At 38.5% G+C, this 19,926-nt stretch overlaps 1 protein-coding gene across 1 annotated transcript in view; it reads left to right on the forward strand.

Annotated features, from left to right (window-relative positions):
* The window catches only part of LOC130238133 (ryanodine receptor 2-like), a 274,083-nt gene that overhangs the window by 9,691 nt on the left and 244,466 nt on the right, over nucleotides 1–19,926 (forward strand). Inside the window, 5 exon segments of the mRNA XM_056469038.1 lie at nucleotides 12,757–12,771; nucleotides 15,837–15,911; nucleotides 15,991–16,069; nucleotides 19,145–19,257; nucleotides 19,415–19,514. Of these exon segments, the coding sequence (XP_056325013.1) occupies nucleotides 12,757–12,771; nucleotides 15,837–15,911; nucleotides 15,991–16,069; nucleotides 19,145–19,257; nucleotides 19,415–19,514 (382 nt within the window).

A 19,926-nucleotide genomic window follows, 5' to 3' on the forward strand; every position in this document is an offset into this window, starting at 1 on the left:
TTATTTTTGATTTATATTTATATTTATTTAATTTTTATTTGATTTATTTATTTATTTGATATTTATGTATTTTTTGTTTTATTTTATTTATTTTTTATTTTACTTATATGTATTTATGTATTATTTTGGTTTTATCTGTTAAACATTCCATGTTTGAGCAAAGAATCACATTTGCATCAGTGGAGTGATCAGTTTCGCCCACCTCTGCTCTTCCTTTTACAGCAATGGAATAAATAAATAAATAAATAAATAAATAACAACCCTGAATTACAACCACAATAGAGAGAGTGTGTGTGTGTGTGGATGAAAGAGGAGATCTGGAGGAGTAAATGCTGAGCGTAGCAGGAGCGCAGTGAGATGCAGTGGGTGTGTGTGAGAGAGAGACAGACGGATGCTGCCAATGCAGAAGTGTCTCACTGTGTGTGAAGAAACGTCACATGTGGAGGAGGAAGGGGAAGATCAAACTCAATCGCTCGCTCTGATTCACACTTTAACGGTGACGGTTCTCTTTCAGGTCCAGTTGGCTTGATCACGGAGGATGTGATGTTAGTCGCATTTATAGAAGCCTGAGTTTATTCCTACACACTGCGGCTGATGGGTGGAGGATGAGAGAGTGTGAGCATGTGTGTGTGTGTGTGAGATTCCTCTCTGTTTCAGTGGGATGGGCAAACTGCAGCAAACACCCACATCTCACACACACACACACTCTCTCAGTAAGTGAGGTTTAGTCCAGGTTCACTCATGTGTTCAGTTATATAAGTGCAGCGCTGCTGTTTAACACTAATCAGCATCAAACTAACATCATATCAACAGCAGATCAGTGAGAACATATGAGAAATAAACACATTTCACTTCTGATAGAGCAGTCTGAGAGTAACAACAGCAGTTTACAGGAATAAATCAGCCAGAAAATGTTTGATCACATCTGTCAAGCTCCACAACAAACAAAATACAGGCAAATGTACAGTCAAGAGAGTCCAGACTTGATCATCATTTCAGGTTTCTGAAGTCACATGATGTGTTTGGACTAATTGAAATCAAATACATTATTAATAGAAGTTTTTCACAGAAGCTCTCAGATGTCATTCAGGATTTATGTGTTGCAACAGTTACAACACACAGCGGTCAGTCAATGGCATTTTAGTTTTACAGCATTGTGTGACTTAAGCAGAGTTAGCATATATGCGGAGTATCACACCAGTAGCAGTGCTGTATGGCTGGATATCAGCACTGCTGTGACTCAGAACTCATATACAACCATGCCATTGTGTGATATATTTACAGTAACTATAAATTACAATTATTCAGTTCAATTCACCTTTATTTGTGTAGCGCTTTTACAATGTAGATTGTGTCAAAGCAGCTTCACATAAAAGCTCACAGTAAATAGGAACAGTGTAGTTCAGTTTGTAGTGTTTAAGTTCAGTTCAGTTGAGCTCAGTTCAGTGTGGTTTAATAATCACTACTGAGAGTCCAAACACTGAAGAGCAAATCCAACGATGTGCAGCTCTATAGATCCTGAACCATGCAAGCCAGAGGCGACAGCGGAGAGGGAAAAAAACTTCACTAATGGCGGAAGTGAAGAAAAAAAACCTTGAGAGAAACCAGGCTCAGTTGGGCACGACCATTTTAATTTATCCGCTGGCCAAACGTCTTGTGCAGAGCTGCAGTCTCAGTGGCGGAGGCTGGAAGCTGGCCTCAGCGAAGACTCGTCTGTCTCTGGAGCGTCACAGGAATCTGGAGCGTCTCATGTTCTCCACTCTTCCATGACCACCACAGTAGCTGCTCAGGATACGGCCTGGTCCAGGATTATAGAAACCTTGGGATCATCTCGTCGTTGGTCTTGGATCGAATCAGTGACTCTGCATAGTGTGAGGGCCTCAGGAAGAATATCCCCAGGTGGAAATGGAGAATAAAGAGAATAATTAGCATAGCTGCTGTTCATAGTGTATATAACACTATTATAAAACGGTTCATGGAACAAGTGTGTAAATAAAAACAAATTATGAGTGTTTTAAAACTAAAATATTGCAATTTCAGAAGGTCATGTTTGACAGTGGAGCAGAATTCTCTGTTACTAATTTAAATAAAAAGTCATTTTATATGTAGGACGCAAAATAAATTTCACATTTAACCACAGGAGAGACCGGGGTAAGGGAACTCTCAATTGGCTGCATGAGTGATGATCTCCTAAAGCATTTAAACACAACACAGCTACGATTATAAATAAACATTTGTCTAAACAACTACATTTCTTCCTTAAGTTTTGAAATGAAATTTATGTGATGTGGCAACAGCAGTATTCTGCAAACTAGAGGTTATTTCTCTGCCATGACACTCACAGTGACTGCTGTACTGTTGCCAGTACTAGTTAACAAAAAAACACAAAAACATTCACATATCTGTAAACAACAACTAATTAATACATTCTTATTATGTAATTATAAAATAGGCTTCAAGTTAATATGGAATTATTTTCCAGATAATATTTAATATTCATTTTAATTTTAACTTTTGTGTTTAAATGGCTTAATTTGGGAAACATTTACTTAATTTTGCAGAATATTAATATTTCTTTATATCGGCAATAGATAATCCTTACCTTTGAGGATTTAGGTATCAGTAAATGTGCTGTATGTGAGTTTCTGACTCTTATAAAGCATAAAAACACTATAATATGTTTGCAGATATTTCAGAAACATGCTCAGTGAACATATTTATCTGATAAACAATGCTGAAGTCAGGTATTCTGCTTTGAAAACATGCGTTACGTGCTGGAACGTGTCTTTACTTTGGTTCTTTTAATCCGCCCAATGCCAGTTTAGCCAATTATATTTCAGCACCCCGGGTTGCCTTGGTGGAAAACAACGTATTTCATTCATTCATTCAGATAGGCACTCAAAGCATGTGCTCATGACTGAAATGCGACCTCCGGTGGACAGTAGCAGACTCCGAAATGAGATGCAGATTCAGAGTTCCACATGAGGTTATTAATTAGCAAATAATATAAATATTACGAGTGTAAATATTAGGTGAGCAGGTTACATTGTAACCCCGTGTCCTAACAACACGCTATGTGACCAGATTTGCAGTGAAAAGCTATTTGGCTGTTTGCACCAGACGAAACACCACAGACATTTAAATACAGCCATTCAGAAGCACAGAATAACATTACTGCTCTGCACTCCAGGAAATGCTAAGGTTTATGATCTAATTAATACATATTAAACCTTTTTAACATTATTATAAGTACATGCTGAATGATTGATAGTTGTTATCCTTTTAATGTGGAAAAATATTCCTGCTATTGCGTCGTTTAGTTAGAAAACGATTCAAATCAGCCCTTAATCAACCTTTAGGCTCGATTAGTCAGGCACACTCACGTCAATCTGGCAACCTGCGCTTGTGTGGAGCCGAGTACAAATGCGTTTTGATCCAGGAGTGCAATACCTAGCTCAACCACTGGGTGTCAAACTAACACACTGCACCTCTAAGTTAAAACCCCCAATAATATGGCTCTATGAGACTTTGAGGTCTTTGTGTCTGTTCTGGAGCTTTCATTGAATGTCAGAGCTGAATTATTCCTTTAACTGGTGTTGTGAGTTAGTGTGTGTGTGTCCATGTGTGTTTTGACCTCACGATGAGCCGATGAGATCTACAATGAGCTCTTTTTGTTTCTTTCTCATTCCAGCTCTGCCTCATTTATTAATGACCTAATGATTGACTCACTAACTCACTAACCATCTGATCATACTGAAGGAAATGATGTTTTATCCTTTGTTTTTGTGACTGAAAACAAAAAGCGTATCAACGCTAAATAAAACATCCACATCACGTCTCCGTTCATTGACAAGCAGAGGATGACCTTTGAACTCTGATGACCCACAGACGTTTATTATTCATTTGTTTTCAGAATTTTCCCTCCTGCGGTTTGGAGGTAACCAAATATAAATAACAAGCACTGAATGCATAATAAAGTCAGTTGAGTAAAAAGAAACTTGAAAGCAAGGATTTAATTACAAATTAAAGAGGATCCTTTGTGTTCCCATCATCCTCTGCTGAAATGACGGAGCCTAGTGTGTTTCTTCATGATGATGGAAGCATGATGTTCCCTTTCTTTCCTTTCTGTTGTGTCTCCATCGCTCCACAGCTCATAGACATGGAGAAATGGGTACGTGGATTCACACACACAAACACACACATACATACATACATACATACATACATACATACGTACATACATACATACATACGTACATGCATACTAGTATGCAGTTTACAGTGACTCTCCATAGGCGTAATGTATTTTATACAGTAAAAACCACTTATTACATGACCCTACTACTAAACCCAACTGGAAACGTGGCAACTTTTGAACGACTTCATTAAGCATGACTTAAACTTTTCAAATTACAGGGACATGAGGTAAAGGGGCGCCTTAATAGAGTACAACTATTCAAACCCATGTCATTATACAACTTTATGTCCTTCACATCAATCACATATACCTGTACACACACACACACACACACAGACTTGTGATTTACAGTGACACTCCATAGGCGTAATGTATTTCATACACTCTCAGAAATAAAGGTACAAGAGCTGTCACTGGGGTGGTACCTTTTCATAAGGTACAAATTTGTTCTTAAAAGGTCCATATTAATACCTCAAGGGTACATATTAGTACCTAAAAAGTACAAAAGTGTTCCTCTTAACATTTGTAGGTACTCATATATACTTTTGAGGTACCAATATGGACCCTTCAAGTACAAATGTGTACCTTATGAAAAGATACCACTCCAGTGACAGCTCTCGTACCTTTATTTCTGAGAGCGTACATTAAAAATCACATATTATATAAACCTAAGCCTCACAGGAAACGTGGCAAATTGTCAATTTCAAATGACTTAATTGAGTATGATTTTTACAAGGACACACGGTTAAGGGACACCTCAGTGGATTACAACTAAGTCTTATACATGCTATTATACAACTTTGTGTCCCTGTAAACCACATATACCTGTACGCGCACACACAGGCCTGATTCATCTTTTGCATGTGTGTCATGCACCTGACCTGAGATCAGCATGTTCTGACAGCACGGGCTCCACACATTCATTTATTATGATTGTTATTGTCATAATGTCAGTATTTCCTTTAATTATTTATTTATTTATTTATTTGGGGGGGGGGTTCTGCTTTCATGAAAGGGTCAGATAACATTAATTGTTCTATGAAACAACAGAGGAGACATTCAGCAGAATGTTCATGCTGCTCATCTCATGCATTTTTAACATGGTTTTAAGCAACACGAAGGTGTTTCTTATGAATTGAATTTACACCTCTGGTTGGACTGCTCTTCCTCAGTCCGGGAAAGATGCTCTTAAATCAAGATGCTTTCACTCCAGACACTGTAATCATTCTTTACATAAGAACACGTCTGTCTGTGGAGTCAGAAAAAAAAAAACAATAAACCATTTTTCCTGATCTCACTGAATGATTTATTATTGACATCAATTTCCAGAAAACAATACTTTCTCTTATTTTGTGTCTCTATATTGATAGTTTTTGCATTGCACTTTCTTCCTAATGCTGATGTCAGTTTTCATTTGGATCATTGCATAGTACACTCTCAGAAAAAAATGGTACAATGTTGTACCAAAGAAGGTACAAACCCTTGTCACTGGGGCAGTACCTTTTAATGGAACAGAATTGTACCTTAAGACAAAGAAACACACTTGTAGCATTGCAGTTTGTACCTTTAAGGACATGATTTGTACCATGGAAAACCAAAATGTACCTGTGGTTTTTAAAACCTGCAGATACAATATTGTACCTTCATCAAAGGTACAAATCTGATGCATGAAGGCATCACTACAGTGACACTTTATACCTTAGTCTACACTTTGTGTTCCTTCAAGAACTATTTAAAGGTATTTTGCTTTATCCAAAATGCGTCAATTTATTTTCAGTAAATATAAAACATCAAATACATTATGTAAATTATGTAAATGGAGTTTTTTTATTTACAATAAAGAATAAAAAATACTTTCACATAAATCATAAGATATATTTATTGCTGAACATTTCACAACACTTTTAACAGAAATGTTTCTGAAACACATTCTCCCTCTACAATATAAAACTATTTTTCTCCAATTTTCACACAATACCTTCGTAATCACAAGTTTATTTAATATACTTAATTTTAAAATAGAAATAGAAGTATGCAAAAGTATTGTACACTCTCAGAAATAAAGGTACGAGAGCTGTCACTGGAGTGGTATCTTTTCAAAAGGTACACATTTGTACTCGAAGAGTCCATATTGGTACCTCAAAAGTATATATGAGTACCTACAAATTTTAAGAGGAACACTTTTGTACTTTGTAGGTACTAATATGTACCCTTGAGATATTAATATGGACCTTTTAGGAACAAATTTGTACCTCTAGTGAGAGCTCGTGTACCTTTATTTCTGAGACTGTACTGAGATATGCACAATGTTTAATTAGCTTTACTATAGTAAAACGTCTGCATGAACACTTTGCATATGCAGAACTTTTGCCAGCTCACGTGTGTATAGTGGAAAGCAAACACCAGAAGGAGTGAATATCAATAATGGAAATGTATTTATCAGAAAATGCTGACCAAATGTTTATTAAAAATGCCTTAAATGCTTAGTTTACAATATCTATAGTTGTGTTTTACCAGTTGTTTTGTTTTATAGAACTTTATAATTAATGTTTTTGAGTTTCTTTAAACATATGCTTTTAAATGATGATTCATGTTTTAATATAGAAATTATTCATAAAATCCCTTTGCCTTTCCAGTAATATTTATTTTCATAGATATTGTAATAAAGAAAGAATTGTCCAACACTTATGTACCTTTATTATGAGAACAATTGTGTACCTCCTTTTTAATTGCAACATAAAAGGTACGGAATGGTATCATAAGAGGTCTTTTCTGTACCATATAAGGTACAACTTTTACAAAGGTACAAAACGGTTCCTTAAGGGAGTGTTTCCCAACCCTGTTCCTGAAGGCACACCAACAGTACACATTTTCATTCTCTCCCTAATCAAACACACCTGAAACAACTCAGCAGAACATCAGAAGAGACTCCAACACCTGAAGTTAATGGGTCAGATGAGGGAGACATCCAAAATATGTACTGTTGGTGTGCCTCCAGGAACAGGGTTGGGAAACACTGCCTTAAGGAACATTATTTGTACCACCGTGTACCTTTTTAATCTGAGAATGTAACGTGTTGTTCTGAGCAGGCCAAACAGTCATATATGATGCTGGTCCAGCTGTGCGTCCGACCTCTGCATGTCTGATCGGCTGTCACTCCATTGAGAGCTTCATGTGTGCTTGTGTTCATCAGTCTCATGCATAGTCTTTTAGTAATGAAGAGATCATGTGGCTGTGAAGTGCTGCACGATATACACTGAACACTGACTGACTGACTGCTGTCTTCAGTAGTGAGTGAATGTAGTATGCAGTATGTAGTGCTACAGTAGTGTCCTACACCGTTGCATTTACCTGGAGATTACTTTGCTTTACTTTTTATACATTCAGCAGATATTCCTTCCTGTTTATCCATCAAACTGGAACTAGCATTCATTAGTCCCCCTCCTGTTTCAGTGGTCTTAATTCCAGCAGTTTTTAATTAATTGTTTCCTATGATCAATTTTATAACGTAACAAATCATATTGCACAGCAACTAACTTCAGCAAGAGCACAACATTGCAAACTGTGATTTGATGCATAAAACTATTCATCAAATAAGACGACCTTACAGCAGGGTTATGTTGTTCACAGTTTAGTGAGTGGAAGATCTCTCAGCATGGTCTGCCCTCCACATCTCTGAGAATCATGGATAATGTTATGTTTCTACAATCGTTACTCTGTTGTTAAATACACAATACAAAAAATAATGGATGAACAGAAGAATATACAACCGGGGGATATTACAAAGAGATCCTTACGTTAAAATCTTATTATATTGTCAGCGCCAGTGGTGTAGTGGTTAGTGCGTCAACCAACCCAGGCTCATTCTGGGAACGTAGTCCCGTGGACATTTCTGGAGACCGCGAAATACGTCCCGGGAGGCACGTATTTTTGCCGTTTTTGATTTCGCGAATCCGCGAGAGGCCGCTGTGAGCGCTTTTTCCCGCGCCGTTCTCGCGTAAACCCGCTAGAGGCCGCTGTCGAACGACCTTCCGCCTGTCTGCCTGGATGACAGAATGATTGACCGTGCGACCTGGCCAATCGGCTGACCCACCCTCCTCCATCCCTAAACCCAACCAACGACGATTCACAAAAGCCCTCGTCTAATTTTTACGTTTTCAGATTTTGACCACATTCTCACCCTGAGACGAACTTGTTCGGTTCATTTTTTGGATTTTGTTTTTGTTTTCTTACCTGATTTCCGGAACCGCTCTTCCCCGGACTCGAACCTGGTCGTCGTCGTGGTCAGCCCCTCTCTGCGCCTTGAGTCCCCCAAAGAACACGAAGAGCTAACCGGACAAACTGGTTGCAACGGGAAAGCCCTCCACACGGAGGCGAGCGGCCGGCCGGCAAGTGCCGAAAGGAACAGCGTCACACCGCCCCGCAGCGTTCGCTTAAAAAAAATGAAATGCAGCCGTACGTACCCCCGGCTACGTATTTCGCAGTCTCCAGAAACGTCCACGGGACTACGTTTTCAGAATGAGCCTGGGTTCGCGTCAACACATCCGGTGTTCATGGCGACCTGAGTTCGATTCTGCCTCGTGGTCCTATGCCAATCCTTCCTCTCTCTCTGCTCCCCATGCTTTCCTGTCAGTTCTCTCTACTGTCCTATCCAATGAAGGTGAAAACCCCGAAAAAATAATTATTAAATAATATAATTTAGAAATATAAATTATTATATCTGTTTCTAAACTTGGTCATTTCTGTTATGACAAAATCTAAGTGCATTCTTTTCTCTAGGAAGGTGGTGTTACAGAAATACCATAACGAAAAAAACTTTAGGACAACTCAACAGCTGTCCTAAGTGCAATTGTTAGCACTGTCCACTCACAGCAAGAAGGTCACTGGTTCGAGTCTCGGCTTGGTCAGTTGTCATTTCTGTGTGGAGTTAGCATGTTCCCCCCCGTGTTGACGTGGGTTTCCTCCGGGTGCTCCAGTTTCCCCACAGTCCAAACACATGCGCTATAGGGGAGTTGAATAAACTAAATTGGCTGTTATTGGTAAATTGGTGTTTCCCAGTACTGGGTTGCAGCTGGAAGAGCATCCGCTGTGTAAAACATATGCTGGAAATGTTGGCGGTTCATTCCACTGTGGCGACCCCTGATAAATAAGGGACTAAGCAAAATGAATGAATGAATAAATGAAAATGGACAACGAAGATGTTTAGAGGTAGAATGACCCAGAATGAAGATGTGTTACGCTTCTATGACAAAACATTATTAGGTAATTACAGACTGCCAGGCAGCATGATATTACAGTTAGAACTGCAACCAGCATTACTGAGACAACAAAGCATCAGACATCATTACTGGCTTTACTTTTTTAGGTGTTTTTCAAAGTGAATGAGCTTCTATTGCATAAATGTCTCACCCTGGTTTGCCTAAAATCTCGCCAGTTTTGTTTATCTACTTTAAGTGGCTGGCGCACTATTGGTTGCATTATAACACACCTGGGAGTGGATAGTTGAACTTGATAACACAATTTAGGATTCATTCATTCATTTATTTTGGCTCAGTCCCTTTATTAATCTGGGGTCACCAGCGGAATGAACCGCCAACTTATCCAGCATATGTTTTATGCCCTTCCAGCTGCAACCCATCACTGGGAAACATCCATGCATCATTCACACACATACACTATGGATCCCCAATTCCCCTATAGCACATGTTTTTGGACTTGTGGGGGAAACTACAGCCCCCGAAGGAAACCCACGCCAACATGGGGGAGAACATGCAAACTCCACACAGAAATTCCAACTAACCCAGCCGGGCTCGAACCAGCGACCTTCTTGCTGTGAGGCGATTGTGCTACCCACTGCACCACCGTGCTGCCCCACAATTTAGGATTTGCTAACTAAAAACAAAATATATAAGGTAGAATAAGAGTCTCAAATCAACTCCAGATTTGCTTCTGTAGAACAAATTATCAAAAAATCCTAATTTATCGTATCGTATCTTAGCGTCCGAGTGAAATCGAAAACTTGCAATGTTTATTATGCTAACACATATTGTTATTCTTAAGGAGAACCGTGCACGTTAATCCACTGAAAATATATCGTCAATCAACCTCTGAGGATGTGCTTGTGCATTTGGATTGGCTCCTTCTCTGATGATGTCAGTTTGACGCTTCAGACACAATAGGTGCGTTCGACTGCATGCAGCGCTGCGCAGACCAATCGAAGTCTGTCTTAAAGCAGTGCATGCTGGTTAGAAATTTTGTCCGGATTGACGCTGCGCAGACACCACGTGACTGTCACATGTGGCATCAAAGTATCACGACAGCGCTCCGAGATCAGACGACTGATTCAGCCAGTGCAGCATGTGAAGAGCGACTGCACGAGCTCTGATGACTACACTGATATTACATGATTGGCCGAGTTCACCGCATGACAACAACCACGTGTATTTCGTGTTTATTATTGGACAAATTCAGATTCACAAATTTCAAAACAAACAATTCACTTTTATACCATCTTGTACACATCATGATTATTAAAAGACTACAGATATTTTACTGCAGTATCATGTTTTGTTAAATAATCTGCTTATAAAGTCTAGCTTGTTTGCACAGGTTTATTTTCAACCTTTTTAATACAGACTATTTACTGCAATCAGCTCCATCAACGATTTAAATGATATATTTTAATAAATAACCCACACTGTAAAAAATGGCCGTGATTTCAACGGTAAAAAACTGTAAAAAAATGCCACAGTAAAAATCCATAACCTGGTTAACAGTATGTTTCCTTAATATATACGGCGAATAATCGTAAATTGACTTTCCCAGAATTCCCTGTATGGCACATCACTTTTTAAGCTTTTTATTAACATTACTATGGATCTTTTTAGTTGTTTTCCCATCAGTTCTGTACATTAGAGATTTATTTCTACATCTAATGTTGATAAACAATGTTTATTTCATGACTTTAATTTAATGCGTTCCCATACTGGTGTTTAGTAGCCGTGTGAATGACACTGAGCACCTTCTACACACCGATACACTAATCTGCTTGTGGGAAAGGTTGTTTGTGATGAGCATTGGTTCATTATGTAGCTTCCTCATCACCACCTCTGGTGCTAACGTGTGTAACAAAAGATGTGTAGATATTGGTAATTCAAAATACAGACATATTACCTCTATAAATGAACAAAAAACGGTAGCTTACCGTAAAAATGAGAAATTACTTTTACAGTTTTTACTGTATTTTTAACGGTAAAGTACTGGCAACCACAGCTGCTGTTTTTTTACTGTAAATTTTACGGATTTATTTTTTACAGTGCAAATATTAACTCAAATAAGTCTTGCAGACTTGTAATAAAATAATTATCATCATTGATTCTGCCACCCTAAAGCTTTCTTAACAAATTAAGTTAAATATTTATTAATTATTTTTTTAAATCTTTTATTTATTAATTATAAAATGATTTTAGGATTATAAAATGTATATATATATATATATATATATATATATATATATATATATATATATATATATATATATATATATATATATATTATTTCCAGTCTAGCCGTTTATACCTGGACTTTCTGGGAAACGTCTACTTAAAGTGTAGCTCACTTATTTTAGTAATGTCCCTTTGTTCAATCTTTTTAGATTAAAGTGCTTTATTAAAATGCTTTCATTATCCAAAATAATCTAAATCATTGTTTAAGACTTAATCAAAACACCTTGTTTTGGGTTTTACAGTAATATATATTGGAAAGTTTTATATCTATAAATGTAAATAAATATAAACCCCTTTTTAGCATATTCAAACAAGAAGTATTAGCCTAGAGTGATGTTTAAACTCCTAGAATTTGTGCTAATTGCTTTGTATTTAATAGGCCTGTTCGTTTATATGTTTATATTACCCTCTCATTTCCCCTTATTTCTCTCATGCGTTTGTAATAGATTAAATTCATAATTCCCTTATTGTTTAAAAATGAACTATAGTTTGTAGAGACTGTATTCTGCTTTATTTGTAAATCTTTTGTTTTTAAATGTGATCGGTCATCATGACTGATGACCTTTGAACCCCGAAGTATCCGGCTTGACGGCTCCGTTTTCAACTCCGCCTCCGCCTGCGCTCGGCTATTGTCATTGATCACCGGCTGCAGCTGTGCCTCATGTCAAACGCACCTAATATTTTCAAACACGCCCCCTTACCGTTAGTTTGCTATGAGGGAATGATGTGCACAAAGAAAGCCCCGCCCCCTGCTCAATATTCCATTTCAGTTGGAAGTGCATCAACTAAAATAAAAGTCTCTGGAAACTTCTGGTTCACGCAGACTTTAAGTTAAGACATAAGCAATGGTTCCAGAATTAACTCAGTGCTCAGTGAAAGCTTAAGCACATTGCATTCTGTAGCACACACTGTACATACTGCATACTGCAGAACACGAGTAGTGCTGTACTGTATGTTAGTGAGACTTGAGGCGTTCAGCATCATGTAGATTCCTGATCTCATCTGGATTTCCTGTGTCATTAACGTTGTCTTTCTTCCTCTCATGGGCCACAGAAATTCATGATGAAGGTAGGAGTCTGTGTGTGTGCGTTTGTGTCTGTGTCGTTGTTGTGCGTCCTGCAGTGCTGTGATGTAGTGTAATGTGGATGTGAATGCAGTGTTATTCCTGTGAGACGAGAGCGAGTGCTGGACTCAGTGTAATGAGAAAATAAAGGTCTTGTTCTTCCTGTCCTCAAGCATTACTGCAGCCATTACCTGAAACACACACACACACACACACACACACACACACGCACACACACACACACACACACACACACACACACAGCCTTCAGAGAGCCATTAACACACTCAGGAAGTGCTGATTCTCAGGATCATCGGATGGAAAAACACTCACAGGTTTAGACTCATCTGACGTGTCGAGATTCTTCATGTTCATTTATTGTGTGTAAATTGCAGTTTGTCGTGTCCATTTATTTGCAAATGTGTTCGTGTGTCCTCTTGTGTTAAATGTAATGTGTACAGGAATGATCAAAACGGTCACACTGTATTTAAATGTATAATTCACACTATTAATAAATCATTAACTAAGACTCTTAGTGCAATAAACTATTAATTAGCTGCTTATTAATAGTTAGGAAATTAGTCGTTGGGTTTAGATATTGGGTAGGATTAGGGATGTAGAATAAGATCACACTTTGAAGTACTAATAAACAGTTAATTTCTTAATAATAGGCAGGTAATAAGCCAGTAATAATAGTGTGAATCGTTACTTAAATTAAGTGTTACCAACTAAACATATAAATAAATGTACTGTAAAATACACTCACCGGTCACTTTATTAGGTATGCCTTACTTGTACCGGGTTGGACCCCCTTTTGCCTTCAGAACTGCCTAAATCCTTCCGGGCGTAGATTTAACAAGGTACTGGAAATATTCCTCAGAGATTTTGCTCCATATTGACATGATAGCATCACGCAGTTGCTGCAGATTTGTTGGCTGCACATCCATGATGCCAATCTCCCGTTACACCATATCCCAAAGGTGCTCTATTGGATTGAGCTCTGGTGACTGTGGAGGCCATTTGAGTCCAGTGAACTCATTGTCATGTTCAGGAAACCAGTCTGAGATGATTTAGGCTTTATGACATGGTGTGTTATCCTGCTGGAAGTAGCCATCAGAAGATGGAGACACTGTGGTCATAAAGGGATGGACATGGTCAGCAACAATACTCAGGTAGGCTGTGGCGTTGACACAATGCTTAATTGGTACTAATGGGCCCAAAGTGTGCCAAGCAAATATCCCCCACACCATTACACCACCACCACCAGCCTGAACCGCTGATACAAGGCAGGATGGATCCATGCTATCATGTTGTTGATGCCAAATTCTGACCCGACCATCTGAATGTGGCAGCACAAATGGAGACTCATCAGACCAGGCAACGTTTCTCCAATCTTCTATTGTCCAGTTTTGGTGAGCCTGTGTGAATTGTAGCCTCAGTTTCCTGTTCTTAGCTGACAGGAGCGGCACCCGGTGTGGTCTTCTGCTGCTGTAGCCCATCCGCCTCAAGGTTGGACGTGTTGTGTGTTCAGAGATGCTCTTCTGCAGACCTCGGTTGTAACGAGTGCTTATTTGAGTTACTGTTGCCTTTCTATCAGCTGGAACCAGTCTGGCCATTCTCCTCTGACCTCTGGCATCAACAAGGCATTTACGCCCACAGAACTGCCGCTCACTGGATATTTCCTCTTTGTCAGACCATTCTCTGTAAACCCTAGAGATGGTTGTGAAATTTCCAGTAGATCAGCAGTTTCTGAAATACTCAGAGCAGCCCGTCTGGCACCAACAACCATGCCACGTTCAAAGTCACTTAAATCCCCTTTCTTCCCCATTCTGATGCTCGCTTTGAACTGCAGCAGATCATCTTGACCATGTCTACATGCCTAAATGCATTGAGTTGCTGCCATGTGATTGGCTGATTAGAAATTTGCATTAACGAGCAGTTGGACAGGTGTACCTAATAAAGTGGCCAGTGAGTGTATATATATTTAAATTTAAAAACTTTATAGTAAGTGGCCTTAACTAATATGCACATGCACTAAAAATTTATAATTTGTTACAATGTACTTATTGTGTAAATACGTGTTTTTACGTTGTACTTCTGATTGATTAAATACATGCATGTAATTACATATGTAATGAATTTCTGTAATTGCATGCTTTAATTATTCTGTTGACCATCCACTACACCTAAACCCATCACTAAACCTACCCAGACCAGCAAACCTTTCTCTAATACTACATTTTGAGCACAGTAAGTACATTGTATTTATTTTTTGATGCAAGTACATAGTAATTAAGGCCACTTAATATAAAGTGGGACCCAAAATCTACTTTAGAACAAAGAAATGCAGAGTTTCTTTACTGAATATATTAGGTTATTGTGTTATGTTCACACAAGTGTTATATATTGTAGTATGAGTATGGGTAGTATAAATGAAATCTTGATGTACTGCATTCCCCATGTTGCCATTATCACACGATCTGCCAGCATCAGTTGCACCTCTTCAACATCCACTTATACATCCTCTCCCTTGACCACATGGTTAGTCAAGCGTCCATCGAATACACACTCCAGAATCTTGGAGGAAGTTGTAGGTCATCCAGGACCTTCTTGCTGAAAGCAGACATACTGTTCAGCTGACTTATTGCTGTACTATATAGTAGGAAAGTATGCAGTTTTAGTCACAATTACTAGCATACACGCTACTGCATTATTGCATAAAAAGTCAGCATTCAGTGAAACAAATGCAGCAGTATTTGTGAATTTGGAGTGGTTTTGCTCCTCCATTATGAGGGATCGTATAGTAGAGCTCCTGTTAAACTATAGAAAAGACTTCTCTATATAAATGCTTTATATGTACATGGGCACATTTAAGTATAGCTTATATAAACACGATGATATAATTGTGTCAACATGTTTGTGTGTGCAGGGCTGTTGTGTGATTCCGCTGTGAATGTGGAGCTGAGGAGTTTCATTTATCGTTTAATAGTGTGGAGTTTAATAGTGTTTGTCTCTCTGTGTGTGTGTGTGTGTGTGTGTGTGTGTGTGTGTGTGTGTGTGTGTGTTTCAGACGGCGCAAGGCGGAGGTCACCGTACGCTGCTCTATGGCCATGCTGTATTACTGAGACACTCCTACAGCGGGATGGTGTGTGCTGCTTTGATGACATCATCGTGTGTGTATGTGTGTGTGTGAGGTCTATGTGCTGATGTGTTTCTCTCTGCAGTATCTGTGCTGTCTCTCTACGGCTCGCTCGTCCACCGACAAACTGGCTTTTGACGTGGGCCTTCAGGAAGACGCAACAGGTGATGTCACTTCCTGTTTACATTTCCCGAATGCAGATTATTAATTACACCCAACATTTCTCTGGAACATCCCTACTGTAAAAAAACAGCTTTAACCAGCCTAGGCTGGTTTTAGCTGGTTGACCAGCCTGGTTTTAGAAGGGTTTTGGCCACTTCCCGGCTGGATTCCAGCCATTTCCAGCCAGGTCTTAGCTGGTCAGGCTGGAAAATGACCAGCTAAAACCACATACTGTAGCTGGTTTTGGCTGGGCTCCCAGCCTGGCTAAGCTGGTCAAGCTGGTTTTAGCTGGTCATCTCCCAGTCTGACCAGCTAAGACCAGGCTGGAAATGACTGGAAACCAGCCTGGAAGTAGCCAAAGCCCCTCTAAAACCAGCTTGGTTGACCAGCTAAAACCAGCCTAGCCTAAATATTACTGAAAGTATGAGTAAAAAGTGTCCCTTTTAAAAGTACTCAAGAGTAGTGAGTATTGAGTAATGCACTGTGAAAGGTTGATGCGTTTACATCAGGGGTGTCCAAAGTCGGTCCCGGAGGGCCGGTGTCCTGCTGACTTAAGCTCCAACTTGCTTCAGCACACCTGCTTGGAAGCTTCTAGTACACCTAGTAAGAGCTTGATCAGCTGGTTCAGGTGTGTTTGATTAGGGTTGGAGCTAAACTCTCCAGGACCGAGTGTGGACACTCCTGGTTTACATGTAATTTTTTGGATGTGTGTGTAAACGTAATATTCTGTAGTGCATTAAGTTATTGTTTAAGGCCATTTGGGTCATCATACAGTAAACATCCGTCGTCATCTCATCAGTGACATGTAGTATAAACAGTCTCTCGATCATTACTTGTAAAAATTTTGGACATCTCCTTGGGCGCTTTTAATTCTTCCAAACAGTTTGCTGCATTTATAAATCGCCCATGTCTTGAGGTAGTTCAGTATGATGTGATTTACTTTCTGATTTGATTAGACAGGAATCACAGGACTGATTTCTTAAATCCCCATAGACAGAAAATAATAGGGTAGTGACAGCAGGATGAAGGAAAGTAGTGGAGTAAAAGTACAGATACTGCACTAAACATGAACTCAAGGGCAAGTAATAGTTCACATTTATAAAACTACTCAGTAAATTACAATTCCTGAGAAAAACTACTCAATTACAGTCATCTGAGTATGTGTAATGTGTTACTTTAAAGCACTGGTGATCATTTACTTTCATCAGAGAACTCTGAATATCTGTAGACAATTTTTAACAATATTTTTCTTAAGACTTGAAGTGAGCATATTAGTTTTGTTTTCATTTTAGATCTGTTTTAACACATCTTTAATCTGTTTTAATCATTTGATTGTTTTGTTGGTTCATGTCTAATGCTTATTATGTATGAAATGTGCTGTATAAATAAGCTTGCATTGCTTAGTATTGAAGTACAGACTGTTATTGTGCTTTTGACTGTTGGTGTGTTATGCATTTGTTGTGCTCATTCAGTAAAGGCACATTTAAGCAGCATGTAGAAAGAATGCATTGAAGACAGTAGGGCTGCACAATATATGGTTTCAGCATCGATATTGCAATGTGCAAATCTGCAATAGTCACATCACAGGATGACAAAGTGAGTTTAAATCATTTAGGCACAGGGAATTATAAAATGTTCCACTTTAGATCACAAAGATCACTTATATTTAATTATTGTTCAATTATTAATAAGCACTACCTGTATGTACTGCCTCTTGTTGAATTGCTGAATGTCTTCTCAATTGTAAGTCGCTTTGGTTAAATGACTAAATGTAAATGTAATTATTTATACAATGAAGACTATAGAAGATTAAAACATATGCCGGAATAGTTGGTGGTTCATTCCACTGGGGTGACCCCTGATAAATAAGGGACTAAGCTAAAGTAAAGTGAATGAACTGTGCTTTTGACTGTTGATGTGTTATGCATTTGTTGTGTTAAAATCACTGCATCATCGCAATGAAAGGAAGAGTACAGAAATAGTTTTCACTTCTGAAGTAGAAAATGTGAAAATGTCTTCCAGGGCTGCACGATTGGAGTTAATCAGATCATTTGTTATTAATCAATTAATTAATTTGTTATTAATGTAATTAATCAATTGCGATATTGTAAAAAAAATGACGTTGCAATATTTAGTTTTTACGCAGTATATATTTCAACACGAATATACACTGTAAAAAATGCAGGGTTCCACACAATTCATTGATGTTGTCCCAGCACAAATTAAGTTAACTTAACACTTTTAACAGATTTATGTGGATTGAACATAAAAAATGTAAGTTGTCCCAATGAAATAGCAAGAATTGTGTTGTGTCAGCTTTAAATAAGAAGTTTGAACGAGTGTAGGTCCACAAGATGACTCTATTTGGAAAGTATTTATAATTTTACTGGAGTGCATCTGCATAAAATGTAAAACATTATACAAAAATATAGTCATTCATTCACTTTACTTTGGCTTAGTCCCTTATTTATCAGGGGTCACCACAGCGGAATGAACCGCCAACTATTCCAGCATATGTTTTAATCTTCTATAGTCTTCATTGTATAAATAATTCCACTTACATTTAGTCATTTAACTAAAGTGACTTAAAATTGAGAAGACATTCAGCAATTCAACAAGAGGCAGTACATACAGGTAGTGCTTATTAATAATTGAACAATAATTAAATATAAGTGATCTTTGTGATCTAAAGTGGAAGATTTTATAATTTCCTGTGCCTAAATGATTTAAACTCACTTTGTCATCCTGTGATGTGAATATTGCAGATTTGCACATTGCAATATCGATGCTGAAACCATATATTGTGCAGCCCTACTGTCTTCAATGCATTCTTACTACATGCTGTTTAGCTGTGCCTTTACTGAATGAGCACTGTGCTACGTCCATCTTTTTTTTTCATTCCTGTTAAACCTGTTTGAACAGATTTTGTATCTGTTTTAAATATATAATTATTATTGATATTATTATTATTATTACTTTTGTGCATGAAATGTGCTGTATAAATAAACTTGCCTTGCCTTTTACTAAAACAATGAAGGTCTGTGCATAAACATGTGGATAAATGTGTGTGTTTGAAGGTGAGGCGTGTTGGTGGACGATCCATCCTGCATCCAAACAGCGGTCCGAGGGTGAGAAGGTGCGGGTGGGTGATGACCTCATTCTGGTCAGTGTGTCGTCTGAACGTTACCTGGTGAGTATCTGTTCATACATCTCAGTTAGATGATCATGCAGTGACTGCGCAGCTCATGTTTCACTCAGTCTGCTGTCTAATTCAATCACTTCAGAGCTTTCAGTCCCTAAAACAGGAGGCTGATAAATCCGAATCTGATTGCATCTCTCTGTTGCAGCACTTGTCGTATGGGAACGGCAGTTTACACGTGGACGCAGCTTTCCAGCAGACGCTCTGGAGTGTGGTGCCGATCTGCTCTGGGAGTGAAGTGGCTCAGGGTGAGAGAGCAGTTTACTACTTTACTCAAATGTCACATCATTCTACTTAAAGGTCCCATGAAATGAAAATAAAAAATGTTAGATGTTACTTTCAGTCGGTTAGTTTTAAGGAGATCTTTTGGCTAGTGTTTAGAAAATAATAAGCTGATATAAACAACCAAAGCTTGCAGTTTGTCACTTCTGCTTTAATGGATTAACTGGTTTTTCACGTCACCTCGTACTTCAGTTTCTCATCAAATCTTCTGACCAATCAGATGCTCTCTAGTGTCTGACATGCCCCGCCCCCTTCTTCTCATTTGCTTTAATTTGATGCGCTTGAGCTCAACCATTCTCACTGTGATAAAACAAAACACGGTCACACTTTATTTTGATGGTCCGTTTGTTGAATTTAGGTTGCATTGCTAATTCTCAT

The sequence above is a fragment of the Danio aesculapii genome, chromosome 12, assembly GCF_903798145.1.
Source record: "Danio aesculapii chromosome 12, fDanAes4.1, whole genome shotgun sequence".
NCBI lineage: Eukaryota > Metazoa > Chordata > Actinopteri > Cypriniformes > Danionidae > Danio > Danio aesculapii.